At 35.5% G+C, this 19,097-nt stretch overlaps 1 protein-coding gene across 1 annotated transcript in view; it reads left to right on the top strand.

Annotated features, from left to right (window-relative positions):
* Window positions 1-19,097, top strand: part of ARHGAP15 (Rho GTPase activating protein 15) — an 898,999-nt gene that overhangs the window by 556,840 nt on the left and 323,062 nt on the right. Inside the window, exon 9 of the mRNA XM_007934953.2 lies at window positions 3,727-3,825. Coding sequence (XP_007933144.1) covers window positions 3,727-3,825 — 99 coding nt within the window. The remainder of the gene's footprint in view (window positions 1-3,726; window positions 3,826-19,097) is intronic.

Genomic DNA, 19,097 nt, shown 5'->3' with positions numbered 1-19,097 from the left:
GATGTCACTGAAAACGGTGGACATTTCCAAGGGTTGGTCCCTCTACTGAAGTAGCCACTAAACTGATAGGAACTGCTAGAATTATTATTATTGTTTTTGGGACTCTAGACTCTAAAAAAAAAAAAAAAAAAAACAGAAGGCTGGCTGTTTAAACCCTCCAGCTACTCCTCGGAAGGAAGGTTAGACAATCTACTTCTGTAGTGATACCGCCTGGGAAACCCAAGGAGGGGTCGCTATGAGTTGGGTTTGACTTGACAGCACTGAGTTTGATTTTTTTTTATGTTACACATGGACTCTGAAAACATGAAAGAAGTTGGAAGAGAAATGACTTATGTATAGGAAACTAATAATAGTCACACACTCACAAATTATTTAACATGCCTGACTTGAATTTTAAGACTTTTCATAACACAAACTTCACCTCCTTTTGAACGTTAACACGTTAGGATTTTAAATCAGAAAGAATATTTCCCTCACATATCTTATTCTTCCTATCATTGGTGCCAAAAAAAAAAAAACCTCCCTGCTAGTAAGTTGATTTTGACTGGTGGCGACCCTCATTGGGTTTCCAAGATCTTTCTTCCACAGAGCAGCTAGTGTGTTCGAACCAGCAACTTTTTGATTAGCAGCCAAATGTCTTAACCACTTTATCACCAGAGCTCGCTCATGATTGGTGCAGTTGTTTACTTTTCCTACCATCATTGATACATATCTTTGATTTCCTCCAACTTTCTCTAATACCCTTTTGTCTCTTTCTCTTCCTTCTCCAATTTAAGATTCAATCTTTTCCAGAAAGTGTTTCCTGGACACTCACGGATACTATTTCTCACTACGTGCTGCCATGGCATGTGTGCTTCCTTCATTATAGCACTTTTCATAATGAATTGTTCTTACTGTTTACACATATCCTTCCCCTGCTGGGCAAAACATGGGCAATCTCAAAACTTTCTTTTGCAAGTAAATGAATGAAAGAATGAATGTCCAATGGTGCCCTTTCCTCTGTTTCAATCTATCAAATAAATAAATAAATAAAAGCCTCCAATCTTCAATATCCACTTCATTCAGGAGCTTTTTTTTCTTGAATGACCTTTATCTCACATCTCTTTTTCTCTCTCACTGTTATACACACACACACATACACATACACATCTGTACTGCATAGCACACAGAGACCTATACTAGATGACATCTCCCTTCTTTTGAAACTCCTTTGTACTTTTTATAGCACTTGCTATATTTTTGGGTGTTATTTGAATACTTCTACTATGAGTCGGGCCGACTCGACCGCAAACAACAACAACAACACTAGAGTCTGAAAGATTACAAATTGCTTGTTATTTCAATTTGCTATAATGTTTCTATCTCAGTGCTGCAAAGATACTCAATACATATTTGTGATATTTATTTAAAGTATATTTCCATTAAAGGGTTTTGTACTTCTACTAATTCCTCATGACTATAATCTCAACTCAATTTAATATAGTTCAAATTTCTGGGGTTTTTTTTTCTTAAATAATATTTTATATTATACTTTTTTATAGTGGTTAGTCACATTTTTTAATAAACCTTTGTTGCTGTTGTTGTTGTAATGTGCCGTGGAGTCGCACCCGACTCATAGCTACCCTTCCTTGGGTTTCCGAGGCAGTATCACTGTGGAAGTGATTGCCCCATCTTCCTTCCTAGGAGTGGTTGGTGGGTTTGAACCGCCAGCCTTCTGGTTAGCAGTCAAATGCCTTAGGCACTATGTTGTTACTTGACTAAATAATCAAAGCAAATACCCATGATTTTTTTCTTCTTTACGCTATGTCCTTGTGGTTTCAGTTCAATTTATCTTCTTTCTGCCTTTTGCATATAAATGCACATGTCCATCTTAGTGTGTATCTATAAGTGCTTTATTTTCAAATGCCTCCCTGCTGGGTTGTCATGAATTCAGACTATTACTTTTTCCAAGAAATGCATGAAAATCATGACTTCCTTGAAGTCTCATTACACTCCATTTGGATAATCCTTTTATAATAATGTATCATTTAGCACTCTGTTATGCTAGATTACATGTTTTTCTCTCACTTCCTTCAGTTGTAAATTTAAGTACCACCACTGATGATGAGGGCAATATCTTGCAATCAATCATTCAACAAATATTTATTGAACATCTAGATTATGTTAAGCATTTCAAAGTACTGAGACTTTAGTAATTAAAATAAAATAGGCATAGCTCTTACTCTCCTGGGATTTGCATTCTAAGCAAAGGAAACAATTAACCAGCCAGTACATCAGTCTAAAAATAGTGTCAGGTGGAGATAAGTGCTATAGGAAAAATAAAGCAAGGGAAGTGGCATGGAGAATGCCTGTTGCAAGTGGTGCCATTTTTCAAAAAGTGGGTAATAAAGACTACAATAAGAAGGTTTGATCAGAGATTTAGAAGAATAGAGTTCTACACAGAGGAAATAATAAATGCAAGTTCCCTGAGGCAGAATGTGCTTGGCATGAGTGAGAAACTGTGATGTGGATAGTGAGGCTGTAGTCAAGATAGTGAAGGGAAGAAAGGAAGGAAATGAAATCCATTAACTGGAGGGTCGGATCATGGACTGGCTTGTAACTCATGATAGGGAGTTTGGTTTCATTCTGAGCAAGACAGGAAGACGTTGGATACACTAAGTAGTTGTATCTTTTTCAGTAACAAATATCTATGGGTGAATAATATAGGTCAAAGTCTGCTAAGAACTAGTGACTGTAAGAACACATAGATGATTCAGGAACTCGAAGTCTGCTTTGAAAGAATGTATTTCATATAAATGTAAATATGCAATGCAAGGTAGCATAAATCAGGTTCTAAATAAGAGGGCTAGGCTAGGATTTCACAGTGTGCTCTGGGAAACATTAGTCTGGAGGGATGCTCTTTGAAATAAAAGAATCTCACTCAAATAAGTTTGAAACATAGGGCATCATCCACCCCCTCCTAGAGAATCACAATGCATATTGGCATATTAGAGACTAAAAAAATAAATACACATTAAAGAAACCTGTTTAACTTTGTTAACCCAATGTTGCCAAATCTTCTGATCACAGAATCCTTTTTCCTGAATCACCTATTAACATCCTGAGGAACTGGGATTCTAAAGTACCTGTTACAAGAGACACAAAGCTGAGATAGGAAGGAAAGATTTTGTGGAGAAAGCATGATCTGAGCCTTAAAGAAAGATGATACTTAGATTAGTGAAGAGGAAAGGCATTTAAGGCAGGAGAAATGTTAAGTAACTCACTTCGAAGTCTCTCAGAACTTGCTTCTTCAAATAATATTGAGCCGCAGAATGAATGTCTCAGATATACTGATGAAATTGTAATTTTGATGAACATTGGTAAACTTCTTCTGAAACACTTAAGACATCAGAAATGAAGATGAATTATTTTGTGGGAATTTTCTCAATCCCTTGGCATTATTTTATAGATGACTAAGTCAAGGCCCAGAGAGACTATAACTTACTCATTCATGCCTGCCTAATCGATGGCAGAGTGTACGTTTTCTTGCTGTGGGGCCAGGGTTCTGTTCCATAAAGGAAGGAGTTATGGTTTTTGTATGTCTGCAACAGACACTTTGGAATTAAAGTAAAAGATCAATTCCTATGCAAGATGAAGATTTCAGCAGGCAGTGGATATGAAAACAATCAAATGAAAGAACAACACGAGCTTGGATTTTAATGAAGCTCATCTTTGTTTCTTTTGCAGATCAAATTTTTGGCTCTCATCTGCATAAAGTGTGTGAACGTGAAAATTCCACAGTTCCACAGTTTGTAAAGCAATGCATTGAAGCTGTAGAAAAAAGAGGTAAGTAGCTGAATATGTAGCCATTTCCCCCATTACAACCAATGCTCAAGGTAACAGTGCCACTTGATTTGTTTGGGAAGCCGTGCAATTAAAACTTGACTTTTGTTAATCAGTTAAGAGGATCAAATTTCTTATTAACTTCAGTTTGCTTTTACAATGGGGACATTAGTAATTCTCACTAATTTTTTTTTTTTTTTTGTCTGCTTGACATGCTGTTGATGCAATTGCAAACTTCTTGTTTTCAAGCCAGTGATAAAACATTCATAAAATATCAACACTCATACTATTTAGAACCTTCTGAACATTCATACTGGTAGATCTTGTGCCAGGACATTTTTTGGTAAGCCCCCAACTCTACCCAAGTGTAGCAAGTAATGTTCTTATGTGCAACAATGATTTTCTCTTACACGTGTTTCTGTTCAGTACAGAACACATCTAACTGGTTTTCTTGGAACAATTAATATACTCACCTCCAGTGTTAAGATGACCTTTGATTCCTCTATTTCAACATTCTGTTTTTCATCTGATATGATTTCAGCTTACTAAAGAGAACAAAACAAAACCCAATTGACTCATCATTTCTACCTATTCTATCTGTGGGATGTTTTTTCTTCAAACTATGACTTCATTCATTCAAGGTCATTTCTCTAGAAGATACATACAGTAGATGCAGAATCTTAAAAAAGTGTATTGTATAAAAATGTGAAGCTTCATCACCATCTGTTACAAGTTTACAACATATTCCAAGGATCTAGGGGGATATATATCATATAAAAGACAGAGGTGTTTTCAGAAAAAGAATTGGTGAACCTATTCCTATTTTCATCCCCCAGTCTCTTAAAGCAATAGAACTAAGGGGGGAAAAACCTTTACCAAGTTATCTGCTAGGAAAAAGCCATTTTAATTCTCAGAGTGTTACCTGGCTTTATTATAGAAGCATAATAAAAATGGTCTGCAATTTCCAACTCCTGGAAATTCATACTTTAATTATATTGTAAGGATAGCCTTGGGATCCTATTATTCCCATATCAGTAGGGAATGAGAGAATAACAAGAAGAGGAAGAGTGGGTAGGGAGAGTGGATAAAGATAGTGGCGTTGGGGAAAAACATATCAACGCATCAGGGAGAAGAGCAGAGAGTACGCGAAGAGCGCGGAAACAATAAATGCAGAATGAATGCGAGGAGAGGTGTCTGTGAGGAATGAAGTCAATTGGAGCTTAGAGAAAATGCATTTTTATTGCACACTGCAATCTCATTTAATTTTATAAGTACATATTTTAGGAATATTATTTAGTAAGTACTTAAAGCCAAAATGGATCACTGAGAATGTTGTAATGGTATTATTGCCAATAATGAAATGATCATCATTTCTAGGAAATCTTCATTCATTCATAAATACTCAGTATTGAGAGTATAAGCACACTTATATTAGACCAAAAATCCAAATAGGGCTTTTGGGGCAGCTATGAGTCAGAATCGACTGGATGACAGTGGGATAGGGTACATAGTAATATGTGTGCATGTATAAAGAGCTCTGCAGCTCTTTGTTTTTGTATACAATGGAAAACTCTGCTAGATGCAGCCATGCAGTATGTAGATACTATAATATTGAAAAATAGAAATTGTTTTTAAATTGAAAAATAGAAATTGTTCATGGCATTTGGTGTATGAGTTTTAATAAAATAAGACAATGTTTTGCTGACAGGCACAATGATATTCTGGCATTATAGTTCACTGTCCCAGTGTTTACTCTTAAAATGAATGTGTAGATCTGGCACTAAACAGGTGCTAATAACACATATGATTATTAAAATAATTCCTAAGTATTTAATGAAAACCAGAGACCACAATTCTACAAAGCAACTGATAATTCAAAGCACTTTGGCAATGTCAGCTTAAAGAAGCTCTATGGAAATGTCCTACAGAAACTCAGATGTGCAAGATAGACCTTTCACATCATTGCAAGATTTCTGAGTATGTACTTTTGATTATATTTTTCTATGATCATTCTCTTGGATTAATAATCTTACATTTATACACCCATTTTATTTACCCAAAATGTTGTTTTTACTAAATTCTGGCATGAAGTATCTGAGGACAGAAATAATTTATGTGACTCTAAGTCCAATGTTTATGCAGGCTTCTGATGACATTTTATGCTGGAGTTGGTATTAGGAAGTAGCATATAAAGGTGCCAAGTCTCTTACCACGGCTGGGACTTAGCATATCTGAAGCCCTTCTTCTAATGGCCAGATTCCCTTCCAGCCAAGATATTCAACTGCAGAGTCATGGGAAATGCTTATGGACCTGTTATGGGAAAAGTAAATTTAATGGAAACTGTGTTTATTCTCACAGTCTTAGGGAGGTGGCCTCAATATTTATTACAGCAGCACATTATTACAAAACAATTTTCTTCTTTTATAATTTCCTTGATAATGTTTTCCTCCACTTTAAAAAAAATCATCTGCAAACTGTAGCTATGTTTTTCAATGTTTTTTACATGCTTGATTTAAAATGAAATATTATTAATTATTAAGAAGCAGATCTCACCATTTAGTTAGTTAATTAGTCTTACCTGCTTGCTTTTGATAGAATCAAATTGTTCTTGCTTCTTCAGTGTCCTCAAGGAAATCCTACCCAGTAGGTGTACAAGATACTCTCTTTACTCATCCTTGGTAAGGTGGTATTAGTTAGATTTTAAATTTTGCATCCCTTGGACATGCCTAAAAGAAAATCTATTAGTGAGCTGAATGCAAACGAATTTAGCAAATAACTTGTTTATGTTTCCTTATCTGATTTGCTTCCTGTTATTCCTCTAAGCCATCAGAGCATTCTCCTCCTCACCAACTATTACAACTAGATTAAAGTCTTTTCTGTGGTTTCTGATATCGTCTGCTTAGTCTACAAAATATATGCAAAACTTGGAAGGTAAAGTGTAAAGGAATGTGCCATTCTTTAGAGCTCTTCCAAGTGGTTCATTCTCTATTGTCTTGCCTTTATAGTTGCAGACCATGCATATGAGACCATTAAAAAATTCAATTTATGTTTCCTCTTCCAAAGTGATTTCTGCAAAAATATTGAATCACTGTTTAGCTGATGCTCAATACATATTTTTGGTGGTGCTGGTTGCTAATTGCCATTGACTCCAACTAACAGAATGAAACGTTGGCCAGTCCAATGCCATCTTCATGGTCACTGGTATATTTGAGTGCATTTTGGTGTCTATTGTGTTAATCTGTTTCACTGAGGATTTCTCTTGTTTTTTTCTGACTTCTGCTTAACCAAACATGATGTCCTATTTTACTGTTGGCCTTTCCTGATGACATTACCAAAGTAAGTGAACCAGAGTCTTGCCAACTCAGCTTCTAAGTAACATTCTGTTTGTATTTCTTCTAAGTCTGATTTCTTCATTCTTCTGACAGTCCCCACAGTACACTCAATATTATTTGTTAAACATCACAATTTGAACACTTCAATTCTTCTGCATTCTTTTTTCTTCCTTTTTTTTTTTTAGTAAGGTGATCAGAAACATGAGATTATCTGAATTTTTTTTTTTTTTTTGAAGTTTGGGGAATGATTATGTAGAGAGAGGCATAGTAACTTGTGGTGGATGTACATATAAGCAGTGAGAACTCTATTTCTCACTGCTTTATATAAAGTTTTGTGTAATTTATGATGATCTCAAATGTGTATAGAAATTGCTTATTTAACAATAGGACCATTTGTGTATCTTACAGACAATGGAGTAAGAGATGTGAACTAAACAAAATATATTTTCTAAACTGATATAGTAAGTATTAGGACTTCATTCTATAGCTCTTTTTATACAAAGTATGTAACTAACTGATTGACTGTTGTTGTTGTTATGTGCCGTCAAGTCGGACCCGACTCACAGCGACCCCTCCTTGGGTTTCTGAGGCAGTATCACTACGGAAGTAGATTGCCCCATCTTCCTTCTGAGGAGTGGCTGGTAGGTTTGAACTTCCAGCCTTCTGGTTAGCAGTCAAGTGCCTTAGGCACTATGCTACCAGAGCTCCCACTATTTATGAAAGTCCATCCTTTGGAAAGAAGCCTTTTACAGCATATGATACAGGGTAAGCACTTAATAAATATTTGTTGAATGAAACAACAGACCCTAAGTGTCTGTTGGAGTCCAGCAACACGTCGTTACCAAATGCCTACTATGTGCCAATCATCATGCTATTGATTAAAAATATAGAGGAGATTTACATTAAACAAACAGACACACACCAGTATGTTAGCACAAACTATGATAAGTACTATGAAAGGAAGGAACAGATACTATGAGAATGAATATTTGATACAAAAATTAAAATGTAGGGGAAAGTTCGCTTCCTACAAATAGCATAGTAAACCCTAAATAATAGCACATACTTCTCTGGTTTTAGCCCCCTGGTAGAACCAGAAGTTTAATTCTGTCTTATTTTCCAAGTTATTTTCCTCACATATTGACAATGCAGTATAATTACTTTGTGCAAGGTACCCAAAAAGACATCCTTTGATAGGTAAGCCACTCCTTTTTCTATCCAACAACACCAACTATATATTGCCAGATATGTCTTTATGTAATACTGAAGTAAACTAAATGGATGAGCATATCCCTAAACTAAATATATTTTGTTGTGTCGTCTGCGTATCACAAGTTGTTAATGAGTCTTCCTCCAGTCCTTATCCCACGTTCTTCTTCGTGTAGTCCAGCCTCTCAGATGATTTGCTCAGCATACAGATTGAACAAATGTGGTGAAAGGGTACAACCCTGACGCACTCCCCTCCTGATGTTAAACCATGCAGCATCCCCTTGTTCTGTCGAATGACAGACTCCTGGTTTATGTACAGTTTCCCCATACGCACAGTTAAGCATTCTAGAATTCCCATTCTTCTCAATGTTATCCATAATTTGTTATGATCCACACAATCAAATGTTTTTTGGAAGCAAAAATGGCCAAACTTTGTCTGACCTACTTTGGTCATGTTGTCAGAAGGGACCATTCCCTGGAGAAGGATATCATGCTTGGTGAAGTGGAGGGTCAACGAAAAAGAGGAAGGCCTTCGACGAGATGGATTGACACAGTGGCTGCAACAACGGGTTCAGGTATAGCAGGGATTGTGAGGCTGGCATAGGACGGAGTAGAGTGTCATTCTGTTGCACATACAGTCACTATGAGTCGGAGCAGACTCGATGGCACCTAACCACAGAAAAAAATACATTTTTATTCAGTATATTTTTGTTTATAAAGAGTTAGGGCTGCTTTTCAAAAATATCAGTTAACTTCATTTGGATTGGCATTCATTCTTTGGAAGAGAGTTTGACAACTCATTCTTCCTTTATGGCTTCTGGTTCTGGTTAATATGCCCCAAAACTATTTATCAACATTAAAATGATACCACAGTTTCCAGGTTTGATGATTCCAGGTATAAGCTGCTTTGTAGAATGGCTCAGCAGATGCTAATCAACAAGAAGGTTTTCCTTTCTCTCTTTTTTTTTTTTTTTTTCCCCTGGAACACAAAATTCTGTGTCAGGAATGATACACAAAGTTACATATTTGATTTAGTGCCTAAAAGCCACCCTGGGATCCATAACTTTGCTTAAAGATTTAAGAAAGACCTTTAGTCTACTTCTGAGAAGGTCCTTAGCCTCAAAAACTTTATCTCTCAATTTGACTTCTTAGCAGCTGTTATATTTTTTTGCTGTCGTTTGTTTGACAGGATCCAGTTATAGGTTCCGATGTCTGTTTAAAGAAACAAGGAGGCTGTTGGCTTTAAAATTCCCTCACTGCTTGTGTGATCAGCATTTTCCCAGGCTTTTCTACATAGTTTGCCAAGCAAAGGGACTGACCTTTTGTAGCAAACACTTTTTCATTTCAAAATGCTCACTTTGATTTTTGTCCCATTTTATGCTCATTCCAAACTGTTTACAGCCCACTAAAAATGACTGTGAATTATATGTTTGTGTAATAGATTCCTTTTGTGGTCTAAGTGGAATGTTTACTTTGAACAATTAGTTATCTTTGGGTAGATTATAGCAACTTGGGAAAAGAGTGGCTAAAATTGTTATTATACCTTAACGATTGCTTTTTGGTAATCTGTTGTTTATGAATGACATTTGAGAGGATATCACATTAACAAGCTGTGATATTGTAAACAATCTATCTAATTGTGTGAAATTTCTTTGGGTGTATTTTTTAATATCACAAGGAGGTAAGGTTAGACAACTACTTGGGAATGTACATACCTGACTTATAAAACTTGAGAACATGTAATATACCTAAATATATGTGTATTTATTATATAGATGTTACATTTGCATATTAAATGAGCTATTTAGGTATTATATAAATAACTGACATGATTATAGTATAGCTTTTATAATACTAAAACATACAAAATGTTATGATTGTTAGTATAATTGTTCTAATACTAGATCCAGTGTACCAGTCCTTCCCTTCATATCCCACCAAGTGCTCCTTTACAATAATAAAACTTTACATTTTCTTTTCCCATTGCCTCAGAATCCAGGCCCCTGAAGTGCAGATCATATTGCCTCTACTAGACAAGTTCTGCCCCCAGTTCTGCTAATTTTGTACTGTTCATTCTTTCCCACTTTGGGATAATCTATTATAGTTGGATCCAGGCACGCACTAAAGGCTGATACTTCCATGAGGAATGTGCAATTTGTACTGTTTAGCTTGTGACGGGATTCTTGAAAACTTTTATGATTCTATCTTGTTCCAGAGAGACTTCTGCTTGCTAGTTTTATAAGCAGTGAGTGAAAAAAAAAAAAAAAGGAACAAAAACAAAACAAACTGATAAAAATTACATGCTTAAAAAAAATCAAGAGTTCAAGATAAGCACTTTTTCTTTTTCCCCAGAAAATATTTGTGGACTAAAGAAAAATGTTTCTGAGGATACTGAACTACGTGTTTTGTTTTTGTTGTTTTTTTAAGTGTTTGCTTTTCAAGCCTAAAGTTAGGTACCCTCATGAATTTACAATGGAGATGCTCTCCCTCAAAGATGCTCCATGAAAATCTGCAGTGACTTTTCCTCAGTTTTTATTTCTGAGTTTAAATCAGGACCAGTTTAGTGTTTTGTTTCACTTAGTTTTGTTATAATGCCATGCCTACGACAGTCACCTTCCTGACAGCAATCGCATTGTACATGGTCCAAGTTAGAATTGGCTCTTTGAGGTATTCATGCTGGGGCCTCTATGTCTGCAAGAAAGCCACATTCAGAGTTAGAGGGAAGACAAAATCAAAAAAGAGTAAACAGGAAACAGCCGGCAAGAGTATAAAAGAGAAACTGGGAAAAGACAACTCAAAGAAATCAGAGATGACAAGGTAGAGAAAGGGGACGGGGGCGGGGAGGGGGGCAACAGCTACGTTTTGCAATTACAAAAACAAATGTGAATAAAAGGGCACACATGAAGTCTGTAATGAAGAGAAGACAGACTATTGAATCAGTTGCCATCTCTATAGTAGTTACCTGATATCTGCTTTTCTGCTTCAGAGAAATTTACTCTTGCCCCCCAAAATGCTTGTGAGTTAAATTGTGCTGTGAAGAGCAAGCATACATTGAATGTTCCCAAATTATGAGTATGAACTTGGTTATCAATCCATTCTCTGTACTTATTAGTGAGATTTAATGGAGTTTATCTATATATAGCAATACACAACAGTCTCATTATCAAAAAGAGGGATTTAACATAACAGAAGTGAACTTAGGAATGTACAGTTCAATAACCAGAAAGGCTAACAAATACAGCAATGTAGCTCATTGCTGTATTTGTTAGATACAGTCAGGGGATTTTCCCACACTTTGGAGTCCAAAATGTATAAGAATAAATAATGTTTCTTCCCAGATAAAGTCTAATTTCCAAACTCTACCTCCACCTCAACTCTAAAATTTAGGTTTTTAACATACTTTTCCCTTCTAGTCACTTAAAAGGAAACAGAACCAAAATTGATACTTTAGGAAATTAGCTTATTTTTGTGCATGGAGGATTTAAATAATATAACACTTCAACATATCAAGATGCAAGACTCCAGAATATCCTATAATGTTATAATTTATATAAGGAGAGCTTAGCATCTGGGATTTTTTCCATTATAAATCCTTATATTCAAAATTTAGTAATTCAACCATAAAAATAATCTTGGCTGAAAGTTGGCAAGATGTTTTAGCCTGGAAGCAAATGTTTACAAAATTTTGAGGAAAAACACAGAAAGAAATAAAAGAAAATCACATACATTTGGAAAACTTTCAGATTTTCAAAAAATGGGAAAAAAAGGGGGGGAATCAAAGGTTTTTGGATATATTTTACATTATGATTCAAAATAGATTTATAGTTTTAAAATAAAAATTATTTTATTCTTATTGCATCATATGAGCCATTTGGTTAATTAAAAGTCATCGGGACTTTCACAACAGTGTCACTTTGTGGCATTATTGGTAGAATAAAACCTATACCTTAATTTAGTGTAGGAATTTCCTTACAGTTTAAAATTTATGATAATTCAGAAGTCTTAAATTATTTCAAGAAATTATAAACAAGACCAAAATATGGATTTCCTGATGAATAATGTTCCTTTTTAAAGTGTCTAAAAAAAAATGTCTTTTCCAAGGAATCTTCACACTTTCAAGTTAAGTGTGTCCAATTTAAACATTAATCATGAATTTACATATATTTATTAAAAGAGATATACACATCACAGGAAAACAATTGCATTGTTCTATATGGCTGAACAGGGCATATTTTCCTGAATCGGGTATTTTAGAGTAATTCACCCATCTACTTAAAAGATTCATGTCTTGGAGTTTCCTCTAAATTCTTCAGAAGGCTATCTTATAGTCTAACATGCTGTGGAGTTTGAAATGATTCCCTTGGGTTCAAAGTAAACTTTTCTTTGCAAGTTTTATCCCATTTTGCCTAATTTTACACTTTTAAAGTCACTTTCTATTTTCAGTCCTGAAAAGAAGCAATCAAACAAAAAAAGAAAACTCGAGGGCAGGACATCTTGAGAAGAAAAACTGTGCAAAACCAAAATAGCTCTGACATGATATTGCTGAAAAAGTTGAGGTTATAGCAGACCATAGACCCAATATATAGCAATATGTTTGTTTTAAGGAGGTAAGAATGCTCTGAGATTTAGGGTGAAAGCAGAGTTTGTGGAAGAAAAATACTTAAAATGCTACCTCAGTACACTTTATGATCCTTCCTATAGAGACCATAGATTGATTTAAATTCTTACACAGTTCCTGACACATAATGGATTCCCTGCAGGTGGTAAGTGGATAAGCTACATTCAACACTGCTTTAATCTCTATCAAATACAGCAAGCTATTACTACACCTACATGTAAGTGAAACTGAAAAAAAAACAATGACCAACAGTTGATTGGAGGCATGATGTATAGAGAGTAATGTATTCTAGAAATCTGTTTTTTTGTTGTTATTGTTGTTTTTTTCACATACATAGGAGATGAGTTCAGCTCCATTTCTGATGACGGTATATTGTTGTATAAAGTATCACTCTCTTTTTGTCAATGCTAAACAATACTAAAAACTATGCTATACAATTGAAATTATGTTTCCTTAAATATTTTCATCTCATTAGTTATTGGATACTCCATTTAAGTTCACCATCCAGAAGCTACTAGAATAACCATTTTCCATTCATTTTCATCAGAGAAGGTCATATCCCATTAGGCATTGTTTCAACACCAGTAGCCTGCTGTTTTTAATCATGTAATTGAATGGTAACTATGACTTATAAGTGACATTCCTCAGAATGGTCAGGCATAGACTTGGTTCCCATAGCCACACAGAAAGTTGTATGGTAAAGGTAAATCTTTACCTTTAATTCAGAATCAGAAAACAAACAATGCTGGTCGGTCCTGTGTTAGTCTACTTCTCTGTGAATATCTCACCTTCTTGATTCAGTGTTAATTTTCCATGTAAATCTCAGGAAATTCTTATTTTGAGGATAATCTTTTGAATTGAAAGAGTCTGTCAAAGTATTTGAAAAAAAAAAAAAGACCAATTACACAGACCTATCAATTTGGAGCTAATGAAGATAGGATACTAATACTCTAAATTTTGACATGATTTTACTATTGGATATAGATTTCATTTTCTCCAAATTTACTTCCTAGTGCTGCTGCTATCAAAAACTCTATAAAGACTTTGAATACAGCACTGCATTAAAATAGAACTACTATCTTCCTTGTTTTTAAAATGATACTCTTCTCAGTATGATTTGCATTTTTTACCATTTTTGGCTAACTTAACTCTTCATTAGGTAAGGTGATAAGTTCAGAATCAAAATGTTAAGTTTGAGGTCTAACTCAAAAAACTCACTGCTGTGGAGTCGGATCCGATTCATAGCGACCCCTCCTTGGGTTTCTGAGGCGGTATCACTAGGGAAGTAGATCGCCCAACCTTCCTACCGAGGAGTGGCTGGTGGGTTTGAGGTATCAGGGGGAATCTTTATTCTCCATACAGAGCAGAGGAATACCTTACAGACGATATTGTTATTATTACAACAAGTTTTCTTTCACTTTCGTCTGGAAAGTAGATATTTTGGTCATGTATTTAAAATTGCACAATATTAAAAGTCCATGAGTTTGACCTAGAGTTTGTGAGCATTTAGAAAGATGCATTTTCCCTGGATTTAATTATTCCAATGTTTCACGTTACTCGTTCTCCTAGCGTGATCTCAATTACACCTAAAGATTTAATGATTCCTTCAGTGATTTCAAAGCTCTCATATGTTAATGACTTCTTAAACTGTTTCTTCTGCGCAGACCTGTGGTCTAGGGATAACCCTTCTTGAAATTCCCCCTGATACCTCAAATCCACCAGCCACTCCTCAGAAGGAAGATCAGGCGATCTACTTCCCTAGTGATATCACCTCGGAAACCCAAGGAGGGGTCGCTATGAGCCGGATCCAACTCAACAGCAGTGAGTTTTTTGAGTTAGACCTCAAATTTAATATTTTGATTCTGAACTTACCACTTTACCTAGTAAACCTGCTCTTCACCTTTTATTCCTTAACTCAGTCATAGGTGTTGCAACCTATTTTCTTCATTGTCTTAAAAAAAAAAAAAAAAATCTTGGCTACCTTAAAATTCTTCTCTCTCATCACACACAACTTCATCCACCAAGTCTCATCTCTGCTTTCTTAATATCACTTTAATTTGGTCCTTCCTTTCAATGTCCTGTGGTCTTGATTAACAACAAAGAAAGAAAGAAAGAACTCACTGCTGTGAAGTCAGTCAGGACTCATAGCGCCCCCACCCCTCCTTGGGTTTCCAAGGCTGTAACACCATGGAAGTAGATTGCCTGTTCTTCCTTCCAAGGAGTAGCTTGTGGGTTTGAACCGCGAGTCTCTGGTTAACAGTCAAATGCTTTAGGAACTATTTCTTTTGAAATAAAGGCACTAATTGATATTATTCCCTTAGTTCTCACTTCTGCCCAGTCCTTCCTCTCTAATCCTGCCAAATTTTTCCTCTTAAACATACATAGGATGATGCCATTCCCCTCTTAAAACCTCTAATGTTTCCTCTTTTCCATCAGAAAAAATAAAAATAAAACTCAAAAAAATTATATATATAATTTATATATAAGGAGGGGTCACTATGAGTCGGGGCCGACTCGATGGCAAATAACAACAAAAATAACAACAACAACAACACATACAAATTATACATATAAAGGTAATTAAACATATGACCTCTATCTACTCTCCAGCTTCATCTCCTTATAAGTGCTTCTTCTGTTCCAAGATTACCAACTACATGAAGTTTTACAAATACCAATATCCCTTCAAGGTGCTGTTTCTTCTCCCTGGAAGAGTCTCTCTCCACTCATCCACCTGGAAAAATCACATTCATTCTTTTGTGCATAACACTTTCTCCAAGACATCTTCTCTGAATCATATCCACAACCATTCCTTCATGATTCTTGAAAACTGTTATGCACTCTTCCTATGTTATTCCAATGACAGCTTTCCTTAATACAGCCCTTATTGCATGCTACTCTAGTTGTTGGTTTCCTAATGTGTTTCTCCACATGGAATGTGTGGTCCTTGGCTCTAAAGATTATATCTGGTTCATCACTGTCTTCTTAGTGCTTAGTACACTGAGAAATAGCTGGCTTAATTCATAATGGATAAATATGGATATTATCCCAGATTTTTGCTCATCCATCCATCCATCCATCCCTATCCTTAGAAAATCAAATTCGATGGAATGAAGATTATTTGGCCTGCTATAGAGATAGTTGCTAAATGTGTCCTTAAACATAATATGAATTCCTATTATCCAGAAGGTAGGGAAGCTATTTTAAAAGTGAAAGTAAAATATTATGAAGTGTGACATGATCTATATCTATAGCTTACATCTCCCAATAGTCTCTAATAAGATAAGATATATTTACAGCAATGACTCATTTTCAATATAGGTTTAAGGCAAAACCTACTTCCCTGTCTTTAATAGGGAGAAACCATTCTCTTTACAAATAGTGTTAAACTGTTTCATAAACTTGTGAGATTCAACTAACTAAAGTCAAACACTGATGCTTTTGAGACTCACCAGTGTCATAAGAATAGGATGACAATCCTTCTAGGTCAACAAATTATGTCTTTTATATAAACTTCCAGGCATTGTGCCTACTTCCCTGTAAGTTTGTGTATAATTTTTCCCATTATCACCCCCTAGGTCTCTTTCACCATCACCACTTTCCAGACATCTACCATCCACCAAATAGCTATGTTTCTGATTATCTTTTCCCAAATGTATTAGCTTACATTATTTAAGGCTGAATCTCATTTTATTATTTCCTACTCATATTTCTAAACTCCTAAGTCCATTTGTGTGATTCTTTTGTCCTCACAGATGTCCACAGTTCCTCCCAATTTAGCATCATCAGCAAATTTAATTAATGTTCTGTTTACCTCTCCTTCTAATGAAACCAGTCCCTTGTTTCATTTCATCATACAAAGTAAAAATGTATTGGCAATAAAACAGTCCGAAGAAATGTTCCCTAACTGTAGGAGGGGAAGTTAAGTATACTGAGAAGAACCATGTGGTGAAGAGTGGACAATGCAGTGGGGTGGTGAGCTGGAGTGCTGTTGCCCTAAAGCAAAACCTTTTTCACAGCAACCCAGCAACCACACTTTGGCAAATTGCCTGGGTTGCTGTTGATATGTGTGTACATATATGTTTGTGTGACTTCATTCTCTATGCTGTCAAGTAGCTATACTACTCCGAGTAATTTTTACTAAAAACATATTTATTAATTTATGGAAAATATATTTAAAACTATGAATACAAATTCAAATGTAAGCTATTAATATTTAATCCATAGTATAGCTATAGACATAGATGTAGATACATATGTCTCAATATATGTAGAGACTCTTAATCATTTTCAGTGGACTTTTTTTAAATATTTTCTACAGTCTAAATTTTTATCTCAGTCCTTAACTTGATAAATGTTTTAAATCCAAATAATCCCTTGAGTTAAAATCAAGTTCCTTATAAATATTAGTTTCATAAAATAAGGTGAGGCAATGTTTTGTTTTGTTATTATTTTTCAATTTTCTCAAACAGACAAACTTCAGTAGAAGAATATTTTAACCTTCAGAGTTCATAAGCTGGAAAACTAAACTTGATCACAGAAAGAGACCTTACATGTTAACTTTAAAGGAAGGTGTTTATGTTCCACAGATTACACCACTAATCTTTGAAGGTGTGTCCATACAAATGCGGGGGTGATTTGTGCAAGGAAACAAATTAAATTTATGGAGTACCCTCTATATGCCAGACATAATTCTAGTGCTTTCCAATATATGTCAATATTATACACTCAAAACTTACATTAATTATTATCTGATATATCCCATAGACTGAATTCCTAACTTCAGCAAAATCTCATATATACTTGCCACGTTTCATATGAAGAGTCAATCATCAGAATATGGATGGATTAGTGTTAATCCATTGACCACTAAAAAAAATAATTTAAGGTTTATAGTTTGCCCAGGAGAGACAGATGGTTAAATATCTTTATTGCTATGTACAGAAGATAATGCATGTTCACAGTGGTGAAACGAAGACTGATACATATTTTACATGTAGCACAAGGTCACCAAAGATGTCGTCACTGAAGGATGGTGCTAACAAAATAGTGACTGGGAATATTGTTAAGTAGTCACAGCCTCACATTGTTTTTCTAGTGAGAAAAAACGGATGCATTAATGCATTCTTATAAGAGAATTTTCTCAGATGCCAAGAATTTATAGGCATAACTTCCATAAGCTTTAATGGGAGTTTCCTGCCAGCACCTGTTAGAGTATAGAGTTCTTACTTTTCACACATAATCCAGACAGTCTTGGAACACTAACTTGGAAAGACTAATATCATGAAACTTTCTTATGTGTCCTCACATAAAATATTCATCTTTTAATCCTTGGTCTGATATATGTATGTCCATGTTTTCCACTCAAATTCTTTTCCCACAAGAAAGGCTTCTTTTTACTGGCTTTTTTAATGGGTAAGGGCAGATAAAACAACTTTTCTGACTTGGTAAAGAGGGGAAAATATACTTAAAGGAAAAGAGGTGAAGGTGTAAACAGAATTAATGGTAGAATTCAACACTTTTGGACTGAAAAAAAATGATTCTAGAGATAGATTGTAGATTCCTGAAGACCAAACAACTGGAGCACTGTGAGCAGAAAGCAATAGCCAGGGATTCTGAAACAAGGATCACAGGTCAAAAAAAGAAAGAAAAAATAGTCTAGACAAATTTTCCTCTACCTCTATCAAGGAGCTTTGGTGCTATAGTGGTAAGTCATTTCGCTGCTAACCAGAAGTCAGTGGTTCAAACCCACCAACTTCTCCATGGGAGGAAGATGAAGGCAATCTACATACATAAAGATTTACAGCCTTGGAAACTCTATTGGGGTTGCTGTGACTCAGAGCAGATTCAATAGCAGTTGTTGTTGTTGTTGTTAAGTGCCACCAAGTCATTTCCGACTCATAGCGACCCCATGCACAGCAGAACGAAACGCTGCCTGATCCTGCGCCAGCCCCACAATCCCTGCTATACTTGAGCCCATCATCGCAGCCACCGCATCAATCCATCTCCTTGAAGGCCTCCCCCTCTTTCATCGACCCTCCACCCTACCAAGCATGACATCCTTCTCCAGGGAATGGTCCCTTCTTACAACATGACCAAAATAGGTGAGACGAAGT

This window comes from Orycteropus afer, unplaced genomic scaffold (assembly GCF_000298275.1).
Source record: "Orycteropus afer afer isolate SDZICR_OR568_19922 unplaced genomic scaffold, OryAfe1.0 scaffold00023, whole genome shotgun sequence".
NCBI lineage: Eukaryota > Metazoa > Chordata > Mammalia > Tubulidentata > Orycteropodidae > Orycteropus > Orycteropus afer.
The sequence above is the reverse complement of the archived record's forward strand: the minus strand, read 5'-3'. Positions and strand labels throughout refer to the sequence as shown.